An 11,434-nucleotide genomic window follows, 5' to 3' on the forward strand; every position below is an offset into this window, starting at 1 on the left:
TACAATATGCAGTCTTTCATGCCTGGCTTATTTCACTTAGCATAGTGTTGTCATGGTCCACCCATGTTGTAGCTTGTATCAGTATTTCATTTCTCTTTATGGCTGAATAATATTTTGCCCATTTTTTGATTGGATTGGTTGTTTTTTTGTTACTGAGTTGTATGAGCTGTTTGTATATTCTGGAATTTAAGCCTTCGTCAGTCTCATTGTTTGCAGATATTGTCTCTCATTCCGTAGGTTGTCTCTTAGTTTCGTTTATGGTTTCCTTTGCTGTGGAAAAGCTTTTAAGTTTAATTAGGTCCCATTTGTTAATTTTTGCTTTTATTTCTATTGCCTTGGCTGACTGACCTAGAAAAACACTGCTACAATTTATTATGCCAGAGAATACCTTGCCTGTGGTCTATTCTAGATTTATGGTGTCTTGTCTTATATTTAAGTCTTTAAACCATTTTTAATTTATTTTGTGTATGGTATGGAGTGTTTCAACTTCATTGATTTATGTGTGGCTGTCCAGCTTTCCCAGCACCACTTGCTGAAGAGACTGTCTTTTCTCCATTGTATCTTCTTGCCTCGTTTGTTGAAGATCAATTGACCATAGGTGTGTGGATTTATCTCTGGCTCTCTGTTCTCGCATTGATCTATATATCTTTATGCCAGTACCATGCTGTTTTGATTACTGTAGCTTTGTTTTGATTACTGTAGCTTCAGACATCAGTCTGATGTTTGGGAGGGCTATTCCTCCAGCTTTATTCTTTTTCTTCAGTATTGCTTTGGCACTTCTGGTTCTTCTGTGATTCCATACAAATTTTAGGATTATTTATTCTAATTATATAAAAAATGTTCAGGTAATTTGATAGGGACCATATTAAATCTGTAGATTGCTTTGGGTAGTATGACCACTTTAACAATATTCTTCTAATCCAAGAGCATGGGATATATTTCCATTTTTTTAAATCATCTTCAATTTCCTTAATCAATGTTTTATAGTTCTCTGCATATAAGTCTTTCACCTCGTTGGTCAGATTTATTCCTAAGTAAGGGATTGTATTTTTACTTTACTTTTCTGATATTTCATTCTTAGTGTAAAGAAATGCGAGAAATTTCTGTATGTTAATCTTGTATTGTGCTACCTTGCTGAATTCGTTTATCAGCTCTAGTAGTTTTTGTGTGGAGTCTTGAGGGTTTTCTATGTATAGTATCATGTCATTTACATAAGTTACAGTTTTACGTCTTCCCTTCCAACTTGGATCCTTTTTATTTCTTTTGCTTGTCTGATTACTGTGGCTAGGACTTCCAATACTGCGTTGAATGGAAGTGGTGAGAGTGGGCATTCTTGTCTTGTTCCAGATTTTAGTGGGAAGGCTTTCAGCTTTTCACCGTTCAGTATTATGTTGGCTGTGGATTTGTCATAAATAGCTTTTATTATGTTGAGATATGTTCCCTCTGTATAAGAGTTTTTATCATGAATAGATGTTGAGTTTTATTAAATGCTTTTTCTACATCTGTTGAGATGATCATGTGGCTTTTTGTCCTTTCTTTTGTTGATGTGTATCACTCTGATTGATTTGTGTGTGTTGAACAATCTTTATGTACCTGGGATGAATCCAACTTAATTGCAGTGTATGATCTTGTTTATGTATTGTTGGATTTGATTTGCTAACATCTTGTTGAGAATTTTTCATCTATGCTCATCAAAGATATTGGCCTGTAATTTTCTTTTTTGGTAGTTTCTTTGTCTGGTTTTGGTATCAGGGTGATGGTGGGTGGCTTCGTGGAATGAGTTTGGGAGTGTTCCCTCCTCTTTAGTCTTTTGGAAGAGTTTGAGAAGGATTGGTATAAGTTGTTTGTGCGTTTTGTAGAATTCCCCAGTGAATCCAACCAGTTTTGGACTTTTGTTTGCAGGGAGTTTTTATTATTACTACTACTGCTACTACTACTACTACTACTACTACAGATTGTATTTTACTTCTAGTGATTAGTCTGTTCAATTATTTCTTCAGTACATTTTCAATCCGCTTTTCTCTTTCTTCTCCTTAGAGGATCCCTGTTATGCATAGATTGGCACGCTTTATATTCTCCCATAGGTTTCTTCTATTGCTTCATTTTAGTTTTTTCCATTTGTTTTTCTATGTGCTGTTCTCATTTGGTGGATTCCATTATTCTGTCTTCCAGATCACTTACTGGTTTTTTTGCATTATTCAGTCTGCTATTTATTGCTTTTAGCTCTGCTTTCATTTTGCAGCAATTGAATTTTCTGATTTTAATTGGCTCCCCTTTATAGTTTCTAGTTCCTTTTAACAGTCATTTGCCTTCCTTAATTCCATCAGTATTTTTATTACCTCCTTTTTGAACTTAAGTTCTGGTAGTCTGGAGAGGTCTATTTCATTGTTTTTTCAGGGGGTTTCTCTTGTTCTTTTAATTGGGAGTGGTTCCTCTGCTTCTTCATTTTACTTACTTGTCTGACTCAATTTAGGGGTAACAGTTATCTACTGACATCTTGAAGGACTGTTTTTATGTGGGAGTGTCCTTGTGTAGTCTGTGTGTGTCTAATATTTTTGATGAGAGGGCTGTTTTTAGTGTGGATGGCTGCCACATCTTTCCTTCATGTGTGTTGGCTGTTATCCCCTTATAGGGGGTGTGATTGGTGTTGTGGTGACCAGAGCCTGCACTGGATGTTGATTAGGGCCTCCTCTTTGCTCTGTGGTTGTCACAGCCCCCAGATTCCTCTCTGAGCTGCTGTGTGTGGTAGGTGGGGCTGGAGTGCTTCTGCTGGGAGAAGAGCCACTGAGTATTCCTCTGCAGGGGATGTCTGCTAGGAAGTGCCCTCTGTGATGTTGCCTGTTACCCGTGTGTGGACTCACAAAGTACAGGGTTGTTGGCACTTCCCTCGGCCCTGATTCAGCTGTGGGGATGCAGGCAGCGTGCCCTGGTGTCGCTCATGCACTGTTCAACAAAACCACCAGGGCAGATCCATTGAAGTCAGGCACTCAGACCTGCCATAATATCCCACCTGGATCTGCAGTGGGCTCAGGGTCAGCCAGGACCCCAGCCCTGCCACCAGGTGTATGCTTGCTATTAATGCTGGGCCTGCCCTAGCTGCTCAGCAGCCCTTCACTTGAATTTCTTGCAAGCATCAAGCCCACAAACACATCGTTAGCACAAATCTGCCAAAACCACCTGGGACAGGGCTCAGACCTCAGCTCCCCCTGGAAGTTGCTGGCCCCTGGGAATGGGCTCAGATCTCAGCCCTGCCTCTGCCTGGGGGCCATCTGCCAGCCCTACCAGAGCTCCCAGAGGCAGAGCCACCCCTGGCCTAGAGAGCAAGCCGAGAAGGAGACCGCTACAGCAGGGTCCGGCTCCTCCCTTCATCATGCTAACAGTGGGGGGTTTTATGGCAGACCCGACTCATTTGCACACACTCCCAGTTTCAGCCTGTACCCATTCTAGCCCCTTCCGGCTGTCTCCACACAGCCAACCCCAATTCTTTCCCTGGATCTGTTCTCTGAAGCTTGAGTTTCAGTACCAGCTCCTGCCTACACCAGCAGGCTGGTGTCCGGGTTGAGGAGCACAGCGAGATGGCCTAGATCTCCTGTGCTGGTTTCTCTCTATGCTGCCTGTTGTGAAGCTGCTGCTGTGCTTTCTGAGCCTCTGAAGCTCCCTTTCTGTTCCGGCTGATCTCCCTGCTGGTGAAGGGGTTTCCCAGGGTGAGGGAACCTTTACTCTTTCACAGCTCCCTCCCTGGGGTGCAGGTCCCATCCCAATTATTTTTCTTTTTTTCTTTTTTTTGTCCTGCCCAGTAACATGGAGATTCCTCTTGTAACTTTGCTAGCATAAGATCTTCTGCCAGAATTCAGTAGATATTCTGTGAAGATTGTTCCACATGTGGATGTATTTTTGATGTGTTTGTGGGAGGAGGTGAGCTCTGCATCCTTCTTTTTCACCATCTTGAAGCCCCTTCTACATATGCTTTTTAGCTTAATAACAGCTACTCTTTATTGAGCGTCAGCTTGATGCCAGTCACTTTATGTTTTCTTATTTAAGCCTAATAACTCTGCCTAGGGAGGTCCAATAATTTGTTTAAAGTCACAGAGTTGGTGATGTATCTGGGACTTCTGTCCAGATCTGCTTGGCCCTTTCTGCTCTGCCACCATAGCTCACCTTACATGGTGTGTTGTGTTTGGGTTTTTTAGGGGGTGGAATGGTCTGCAAGTGATTAGCAGCTGATTAGCTGTGCCTTGTATTTAATTGCTGGTAAAATGCCCTGGGTTAGGTAAAATACAGAAGTGGTCTCTGCTAAGTGAACTTAAGAGTCTAAATTTTTGTTTTAATAACTTAAAAGGAAAGAGATTTAAATTTCAAAGGATTCAAGTTATCATTGTACTGTGTGGACCAGACATACCACATTCAGCTATCAGCATGCATTTTTAATACTGTTTTTATTACATTAGTGAGTGTTGCTTCTTGCTTGGCTCTGTAGGGTAGTGTGTTGGACACTGTAAGTTTTCACTATTCTTTTTTTTTTTCTTTAAAGGTATGGAAGATTCAGAGTGGACAGTGTTTAAGGAGATTTGAAAGGGCACACAGTAAAGGTGTCACCTGTCTAAGCTTTTCTAAGGATAGCAGTCAGATCCTTAGTGCCTCTTTTGACCAGACAATTCGGTAAGTAAGAATCCCCAAACTGCCCTCATTTGGGTTTGATATGATGAAGCCCCAGAGGGAGGACTAATGATTCCTTATGTTTTCACCAGGATGTTCTTAGATGAACAGTGAGGGTAAGTGAGATCTCATTTCCCATAAGTACAGCTGATAACAGTGCTTTTGTTCTGTCCATTTGGGTCTTTACCCTGAAGAGAGATTAGAAAGGGGGTTTAGTAGTGTTTCATGTTCAAAGTGTGGTCTATGGACCCATCTGCAACAGAGTCACCTTAGAGGGCATGTGACAAATACAGATTCCTGGGACCCAGCTGAGACCTAGAAGTTTTTTGCTGAACAGAATTGTGGTATTATTGGCGTATTTTCTTCCACTCTGTGCAAAACTTGTTTTGGTTTTGTTTGTTTGACATGAAAATAATACTTCATACATAATTGCATAGCTTTCTTTCTTCAGTTACTATAACATGAGCTTCTATAATTCATCTAAAATGCTTTCAACACTTGTTCCCAACCATAAAATGTAGAATATTAATTGTTCTTTTAATTTGCTTTTATTTGTGATAGAATTCATGGTTTAAAATCTGGAAAAACCCTGAAGGAATTTCGTGGCCATTCCTCCTTCGTTAATGAAGCAACATTCACACAAGATGGACATTATATTATTAGTGCATCCTCCGACGGCACTGTAAAGGTTAAGTATTTGCTACTGGTTTAATTTGAGGTGTCTATTCCGTTTTTGCCTTTTGAGTAGTTTCCAGTGGTGGTTATAATTGTGGTGGGTAAAACTCTTTACTCGCATTTTAGCCATAACTGAGGTGAGTCTATGACAGTAGTAATATTCTGTGGGCAGTTCCTAGTGACCTAGGGACCTCAAATCTCAAACCTACAAAATCAGACCTATAGAGTCTGTCATGTGTAGGAAAAGAGGAGAGATGTGGAGTTCTAAATGTGACCCCATTTACAGTGGTTAAATTCTATCTTGCCATAAATATGATCCACACTCAAATTCACAAAGGGCTCAGTGGTTGAATAAATAGGTCTCTTTTATTGCACAGCCTCACCACACCCCTGGCCCCCACATTTAGGGCCTTTCTAACAGCATTTACGGAAGAACAGGAGGGGTGTAGAGTAGAACTAAGTCCTTGCTCAGATACTTATTGCCTTCAGCTCTCAGCTGAAAGTAATGGATCTTTAGTACCTTAAGAGATGTAATTATTTTGAGAGGGCCTCATTTCCTAGAAAAGATGGGAAATCCAAATAGAAAATTGCTGGAGATCTTTAAGAGACTCCATTTATGTTCTGGACCTGCTTTTAAGTTGCCTTATGTAAGTGAGGGCTCTCTGGCAGAAGACCTAAACAGTCTAACACAGATCTCTAATAGTCAGACCGCCTTCTCAGATGGCTTGTTCTGGCTTGGGAAATTGAACCAGAAACCTGAAGGTACGAGATATACTCTTTCTCAGGATGGACAGGGGAAATAACAGAGCTGTTAGTGGTTTAGTCATGGGATTTGCCCTTTATGCTATGTTTGTGGGCCTCAGCACCTGTAAAATGCCATTGGGGTGGATTGTGTAGGCCTCTCTGTTTTGTGGTCTTTTCCTTTAGCTCTGCAATGAATGGCGTAAAGCATCTCACTGACCTTTTGGACAGAAAACTCTAGAATCTAGCCTTAGAACTCTTGATCCCTGAAAGAAATGTTAATTTTTCTTCTAGGCAGCTGGGCTTTGGAGAGGAGATTGGGGCAAATGATACAGTATTTATTAAGAAAATAAATACTGGCACTAGTGGGGCAATGATTTGCTGTTTATAGATATTTATTCAACATTTGTGATGGGCTTTGTTGAAGGCACAGAAGCACAGTAGTCCATGCCTTTGAGGTTACACCTCACTGAATGGTGTCTAGACAATGCCAGGCAATATTTGGTCCATCCCGTCTCTAAGCACATCTCAGATTTCAGTAACTATGATGTCTGGTTTAACCCCTTCAGTTCATAATGGCTCAGAGGGGCAAAGTGAAAAGCATTAGGGTGGAGAACTATTAGCAGAAGAGATGTTGAACTGGGGAGGTAATATAGGTGGCCAAGAGTAGCTTCTACTTCATGGATCCTCGTGTGTGTGTGTTTGTTAACATTATGACTTCTGTTAGTGGTTAGTACACGTATATATTGTACGTGAGAATCATTTGTGGAGCTTTTAAAAATGCACAAACCTATGTCTCACCCCAGACCTACTAAATCTGAATCTCAGGATAGGGTCCTGAGCAATCTGAAAAAAACAAAACAAAACAAACCCTCACTTGATTTTGGTGGCCAGATAAGGTAGCGTTTTGGTTGTTTATGACAGTAGTAGTGTAAGTGTTTTATTATTTAGCTTTTTGACTTTTATTTTATTTATACCAATTAATCAGGAAATACGGGAGTTCTTATGTAATATGGTGCAATGCCAGGTGTTTGGACTATAAGAAGCTTTTTTTTCCTGAAGTTTTTTTTCTTTTTTAATTTTAGTAACTTACTTTTCAACTCTAAAACTTTAGAAATTGTTAAATGCCCCCCCCCCCAATGTTTATGCCTTAAATTTTTGTATTGTAGATTTGGAACATGAAGACCACAGAATGTTCAAATACCTTTAAATCCTTGGGCAGCACTGCAGGGACAGACATCACTGTCAACAGTGTGATCTTGCTTCCTAAAAACCCAGAGCACTTTGTGGTTTGCAACAGATCAAACACAGTGGTGATCATGAACATGCAGGGACAGGTGAGTGCTCAGAAAAGTGCCTTTGTTCAAGCCCTGGGGCCGTTCCCAAATCAGCATGTCTTGGTCCTCACACTTCAGTAACCAAGTACGGGTTCACCACTCCGAAAACCATATACACTGTATTTGTTTTCCAGACACATATTTAAATTCTACATCAACAAAACATCTCTTCGGCATCTCAGAAGTTATCTCCTTTCCCCAGGGTGATTATGCTCTTTGCATCCTTTGGATAAATGAGACTGTCTTTAGGCCTCCTTCAGAAAACCTCACTGAAAATTTTAAGATGTAATAATCCCTGTGTAGGAGAGAAACAGTGTGTGCCTTACCAGCTTGGGACGTCTCCTAGCTACCATATGATCTGAGGTGGAACTCCAGTAGGAGAAGAGCAACAGTGTCTTCACGATGTGTATTTGCAATCAGAACCTCACTTTTTAGCACCAGGGACACAGGAACAAGGTTGAGGTCTCAAGCCTTGAGAATGTGTTGTGATGCTGCTGAAATGTTGGCCTGGGCACTTGGTGATCCTGCTGAGCATGGAGAAGACCCACGGGCTGATGAATGGATCTCTCTCTCCATTGTTTGAGTCCCTATAAATGATAAATTGGTACTTTGGATTCCATGGTTGGGATGGCTGGTCTGTAGTATCTGCTGGGACATTGCATAATAGTCATAGCTGCCCACTTCTAGTTTTCTGTTTGCTTTTTAAAAACTTAAAAATAAATTTGTTTTTAGATTCACAAAAGACGTTGCAAAAACAGGGGGAGGGTATAGCTCAGTGGTAGAGTGCGTGCCTAGCATGCATGAGGCCCTGGATTCAATCCCCAGTATCTTGCATCTAAAAAATAAGTAAATCTAATTACCCCCACTAGAAAATAAATAAAACATTAAAAAAAAAAGGGGGGGGGGCCAAAAAGAAGTTGCAAAAACAGATCAGAGTTCCTGTATTCTTTTCCCCTGCATCCCCCAATGATGATGTTATCATTATATAACCATTATACAATTATCAAAGCCAGGAAATTGACATCGGTACAGTATTATTAATCCAAATACAATCCTGATTTAGATTTCACTGGTTTTTAACATGCATTCATTTTTGAGGTAGGACATGAATAGTTCTGTGAAATTTCATCTCGTGTTGTTTTATGTAACCACCACTTTCATCTTATGTGTTGACTTACGTAACGGCCACAGTCAAGATACAGAACTGTTCATCACCCCCAAAGAAACTCCCCCGTGCTACACTTTTATAGTTAAACCCTTCCCTCGCAGTCAGAGCCCCTGGCAACCACTGATCTCTTCCATTATAATTTTTCATTTTGAGAATAGTAAATGGAATCATACATAACCTTTTGAGATCGGTTTTCTCAACTTGATTTATGATTATTTTAATGGTATATATAACTAGAGCAAGTCCTGGAGACAGATTTCTATCATGAATGGGGAGGGCATCCCATTCTGTTAGAAAAAGGAAACGGAAGCATGGGTCCACAGAGCACTGAGAACTGGTATATGTTGATTTAGGAAATTGTGTGATAATCATTTTGCTTCTGGGTAAAATGGCCCAGTAGACTATTAAAGAGCAGGATTGGTGACTTGGGACATCTGAATTGTAAAATTCTGCCACTGACTTCAGATAGCTTATCCTTTGAATATTGCGCAGGCCAGAGGATCTAGCACACGGTGAATGGAATTGGTAATCTAGTTATAAATGACAGTAAACCAAAGTACAAAATAAAAGAGATGTCGGTTTAAACTGCTGCAGTAGAACTGTTGCTAATCCATGTTTTATTTTACCTTGGGTGTTGTGTTATGATCTAGATTGTCAGAAGCTTCAGCTCTGGAAAGAGAGAAGGTGGTGACTTTGTTTGCTGTGCCCTTTCTCCCCGTGGGGAATGGATCTACTGTGTAGGGGAGGACTTTGTGCTCTACTGTTTCAGCACAGTCACTGGCAAACTGGAGAGAACTTTGACAGTAAGTATTACTGATTTAAGGCCATCTACAGAAATTAGGTTAATGCTTGTCTTTCTGAACTCTGAAGTAAACCTTTCCAGCCTGCTATCAGTGTGAACCCTGGTATAAAAAAATTAAAAAATTAATCACTAAATATAGGGCCCATAGTAACTGTATGGAATTATCTCTTGTATCCTTTAGTGAGCCCTCAGCTTCAAGTGGATAGGATGGAAAGCAGAAAAGAAGGGAACAAGCCAGCTAGATTAGTCAGACCTTCCCCAGAGCAATTGGAGAGTGGCAGATATAGCTAGTCCTCTCCCATGTCCTTTTAAAGGTAAATTATTTACGTATTATCCTATCAAACCAATTATGATATTTTAAGCAGCTCTGTGGTGTAAGTCAGTAGTATGAGTAATTAATGGCAACTGCTGTAACAATCTTCAAATCTCAGTGGCCTAGCACAATGAAAGTTTCTCTCATGTCACAGTGTGATAGAAGTTGCATCATCTTCCTCTGTCTTTAAGATGCGCCGTTTGGAATACGTGGCCTCTGAGATCTTAGGAGAAATGATAACTGGAGGGGTATATTGGATGTTTTTAAAGACCCACGTCTGGAAGTGGTTTTTATTAATCTGTTCCTCATTCATTTTTGGTTAGAATTCAGTCACGTGCCCACAGCCCAAATGCAAGGGGTGTGGGGGTGGCAGGGAAAATGTAGTCATCTGTGGTCCAGGAAGGAGTGGTCTGGCTAATGTATGAAAAATTACACACATACCTCTGTTAGAGAATAATCTCACCTCAAATTGTTCAAGTGAACTTTTGGTATACCTGCCCTGTGAAGCCTCCAGTACAGATTGAAGATGTGAACATAACAATGTGGTTTTCCAACTCAGAAAATACTGAGTTCCCAGAGTTGAAGGAATTGTTTGGTCTCAGAGACTGTCTTGGCCTAGGACCAGCTGTAGTGCTCAAGTGTATATAGCCTCTTTTTTGGTTTCTGTTTGTTTAGCCCTTTCTGGGGCTACCTTAGGCTTGAATCCTTTGGTGAGAGGTAGAAGCTTCACTCTTCTTTCCACTCAGCTCTGGAAGCTTCTTCAGGCTGGTTTTGTTATAGACTTACCTATATGCCCTAACCGTGTGCTTTACGTATTCCAGGTTCATGAGAAGGATGTAATTGGTATTGCACATCACCCTCATCAGAACTTGATTGCTACTTACAGTGAAGATGGACTCCTAAAACTCTGGAAGCCCTAAATTTAACTTTTCTCTTTAACTACCCTGAGAGCATGTACTTAAATGGAGACATATTCATGTGCTGCCCCCCACGCTTTTTTTTTTAAAGGCCAGCTTTCCTAAGCAGATTGTCTGAATTAGGCACAAGAGTAATTTTGTGAAAATTCATGTAGTGGTTACCCTTTTTTAAAATATGTAAGGTATTTGCTTATCTGTTCCTAATTGGGGCAGTCACTTAATGTTCTCAGTATCTTTTACCTGTAGAGTGAGATACTGGTATTTCTAGGAAAAAACTGTACTCCTTTGATTATTTGAAATGCTGATTAAAATGGGCCTTCTACAGTAAAACTTATTAACTATCCCAAATACAGTAGCTGTTCCATTTTTTTAAGATGTTAATAAACTTTACACCTTTCTGGAGGTTTTGTTCTTAAATGTAAGTACTCGTCTAGTTATGTTTACTTAGAGGCACATTATTATCCCTGAATCTTAAGTACAGCAGGAAGTCAACTCTTGGGTAGAATGACTGAATGTAAAAAGGTCATGTGTTGAATAGCATCTTTATTTCATTGCCTTCACCCGTGCACTCCTTTTTCTTAGCTGTGCCTGCTCGTGTGTTGAGTCCAGAGAATATCCTCTCCATCTCATAGACAGAACTAGTTGTAGGATCCACTATGAGAATTCCATTTTGAGTATCCTCTTTGTTTTTAAAGGAAGGTTTGGCATTGAAAATATGCTGTTCTGAAAAATTAGAAAAGCACCTGAAATTTAGCGAAGTCTTTTTTGCTATGTGCATCATTACCAGTTAAAGGAAAAAAATTAAGCCAACAAAACACTTGAAAA

The 11,434-nt window shown here is 40.2% G+C and overlaps 1 protein-coding gene across 1 annotated transcript in view; it reads left to right on the plus strand.

Annotated features, from left to right (window-relative positions):
- SMU1 (SMU1 DNA replication regulator and spliceosomal factor) overlaps positions 1-11,026 on the plus strand; it is a 28,096-nt gene extending 17,070 nt beyond the window's left edge. Inside the window, exons 8-12 of the mRNA XM_014557617.2 lie at positions 4,532-4,659; positions 5,218-5,344; positions 7,242-7,409; positions 9,228-9,380; positions 10,514-11,026. Of these exons, the coding sequence (XP_014413103.1) occupies positions 4,532-4,659; positions 5,218-5,344; positions 7,242-7,409; positions 9,228-9,380; positions 10,514-10,612 (675 nt within the window). The 3' untranslated portion in view covers positions 10,613-11,026. The remainder of the gene's footprint in view (positions 1-4,531; positions 4,660-5,217; positions 5,345-7,241; positions 7,410-9,227; positions 9,381-10,513) is intronic.
- Positions 11,027-11,434: the final 408 nt, after the last annotated feature.

Source organism: Camelus ferus, chromosome 4 (assembly GCF_009834535.1).
Source record: "Camelus ferus isolate YT-003-E chromosome 4, BCGSAC_Cfer_1.0, whole genome shotgun sequence".
Classification (NCBI taxonomy): domain Eukaryota; kingdom Metazoa; phylum Chordata; class Mammalia; order Artiodactyla; family Camelidae; genus Camelus; species Camelus ferus.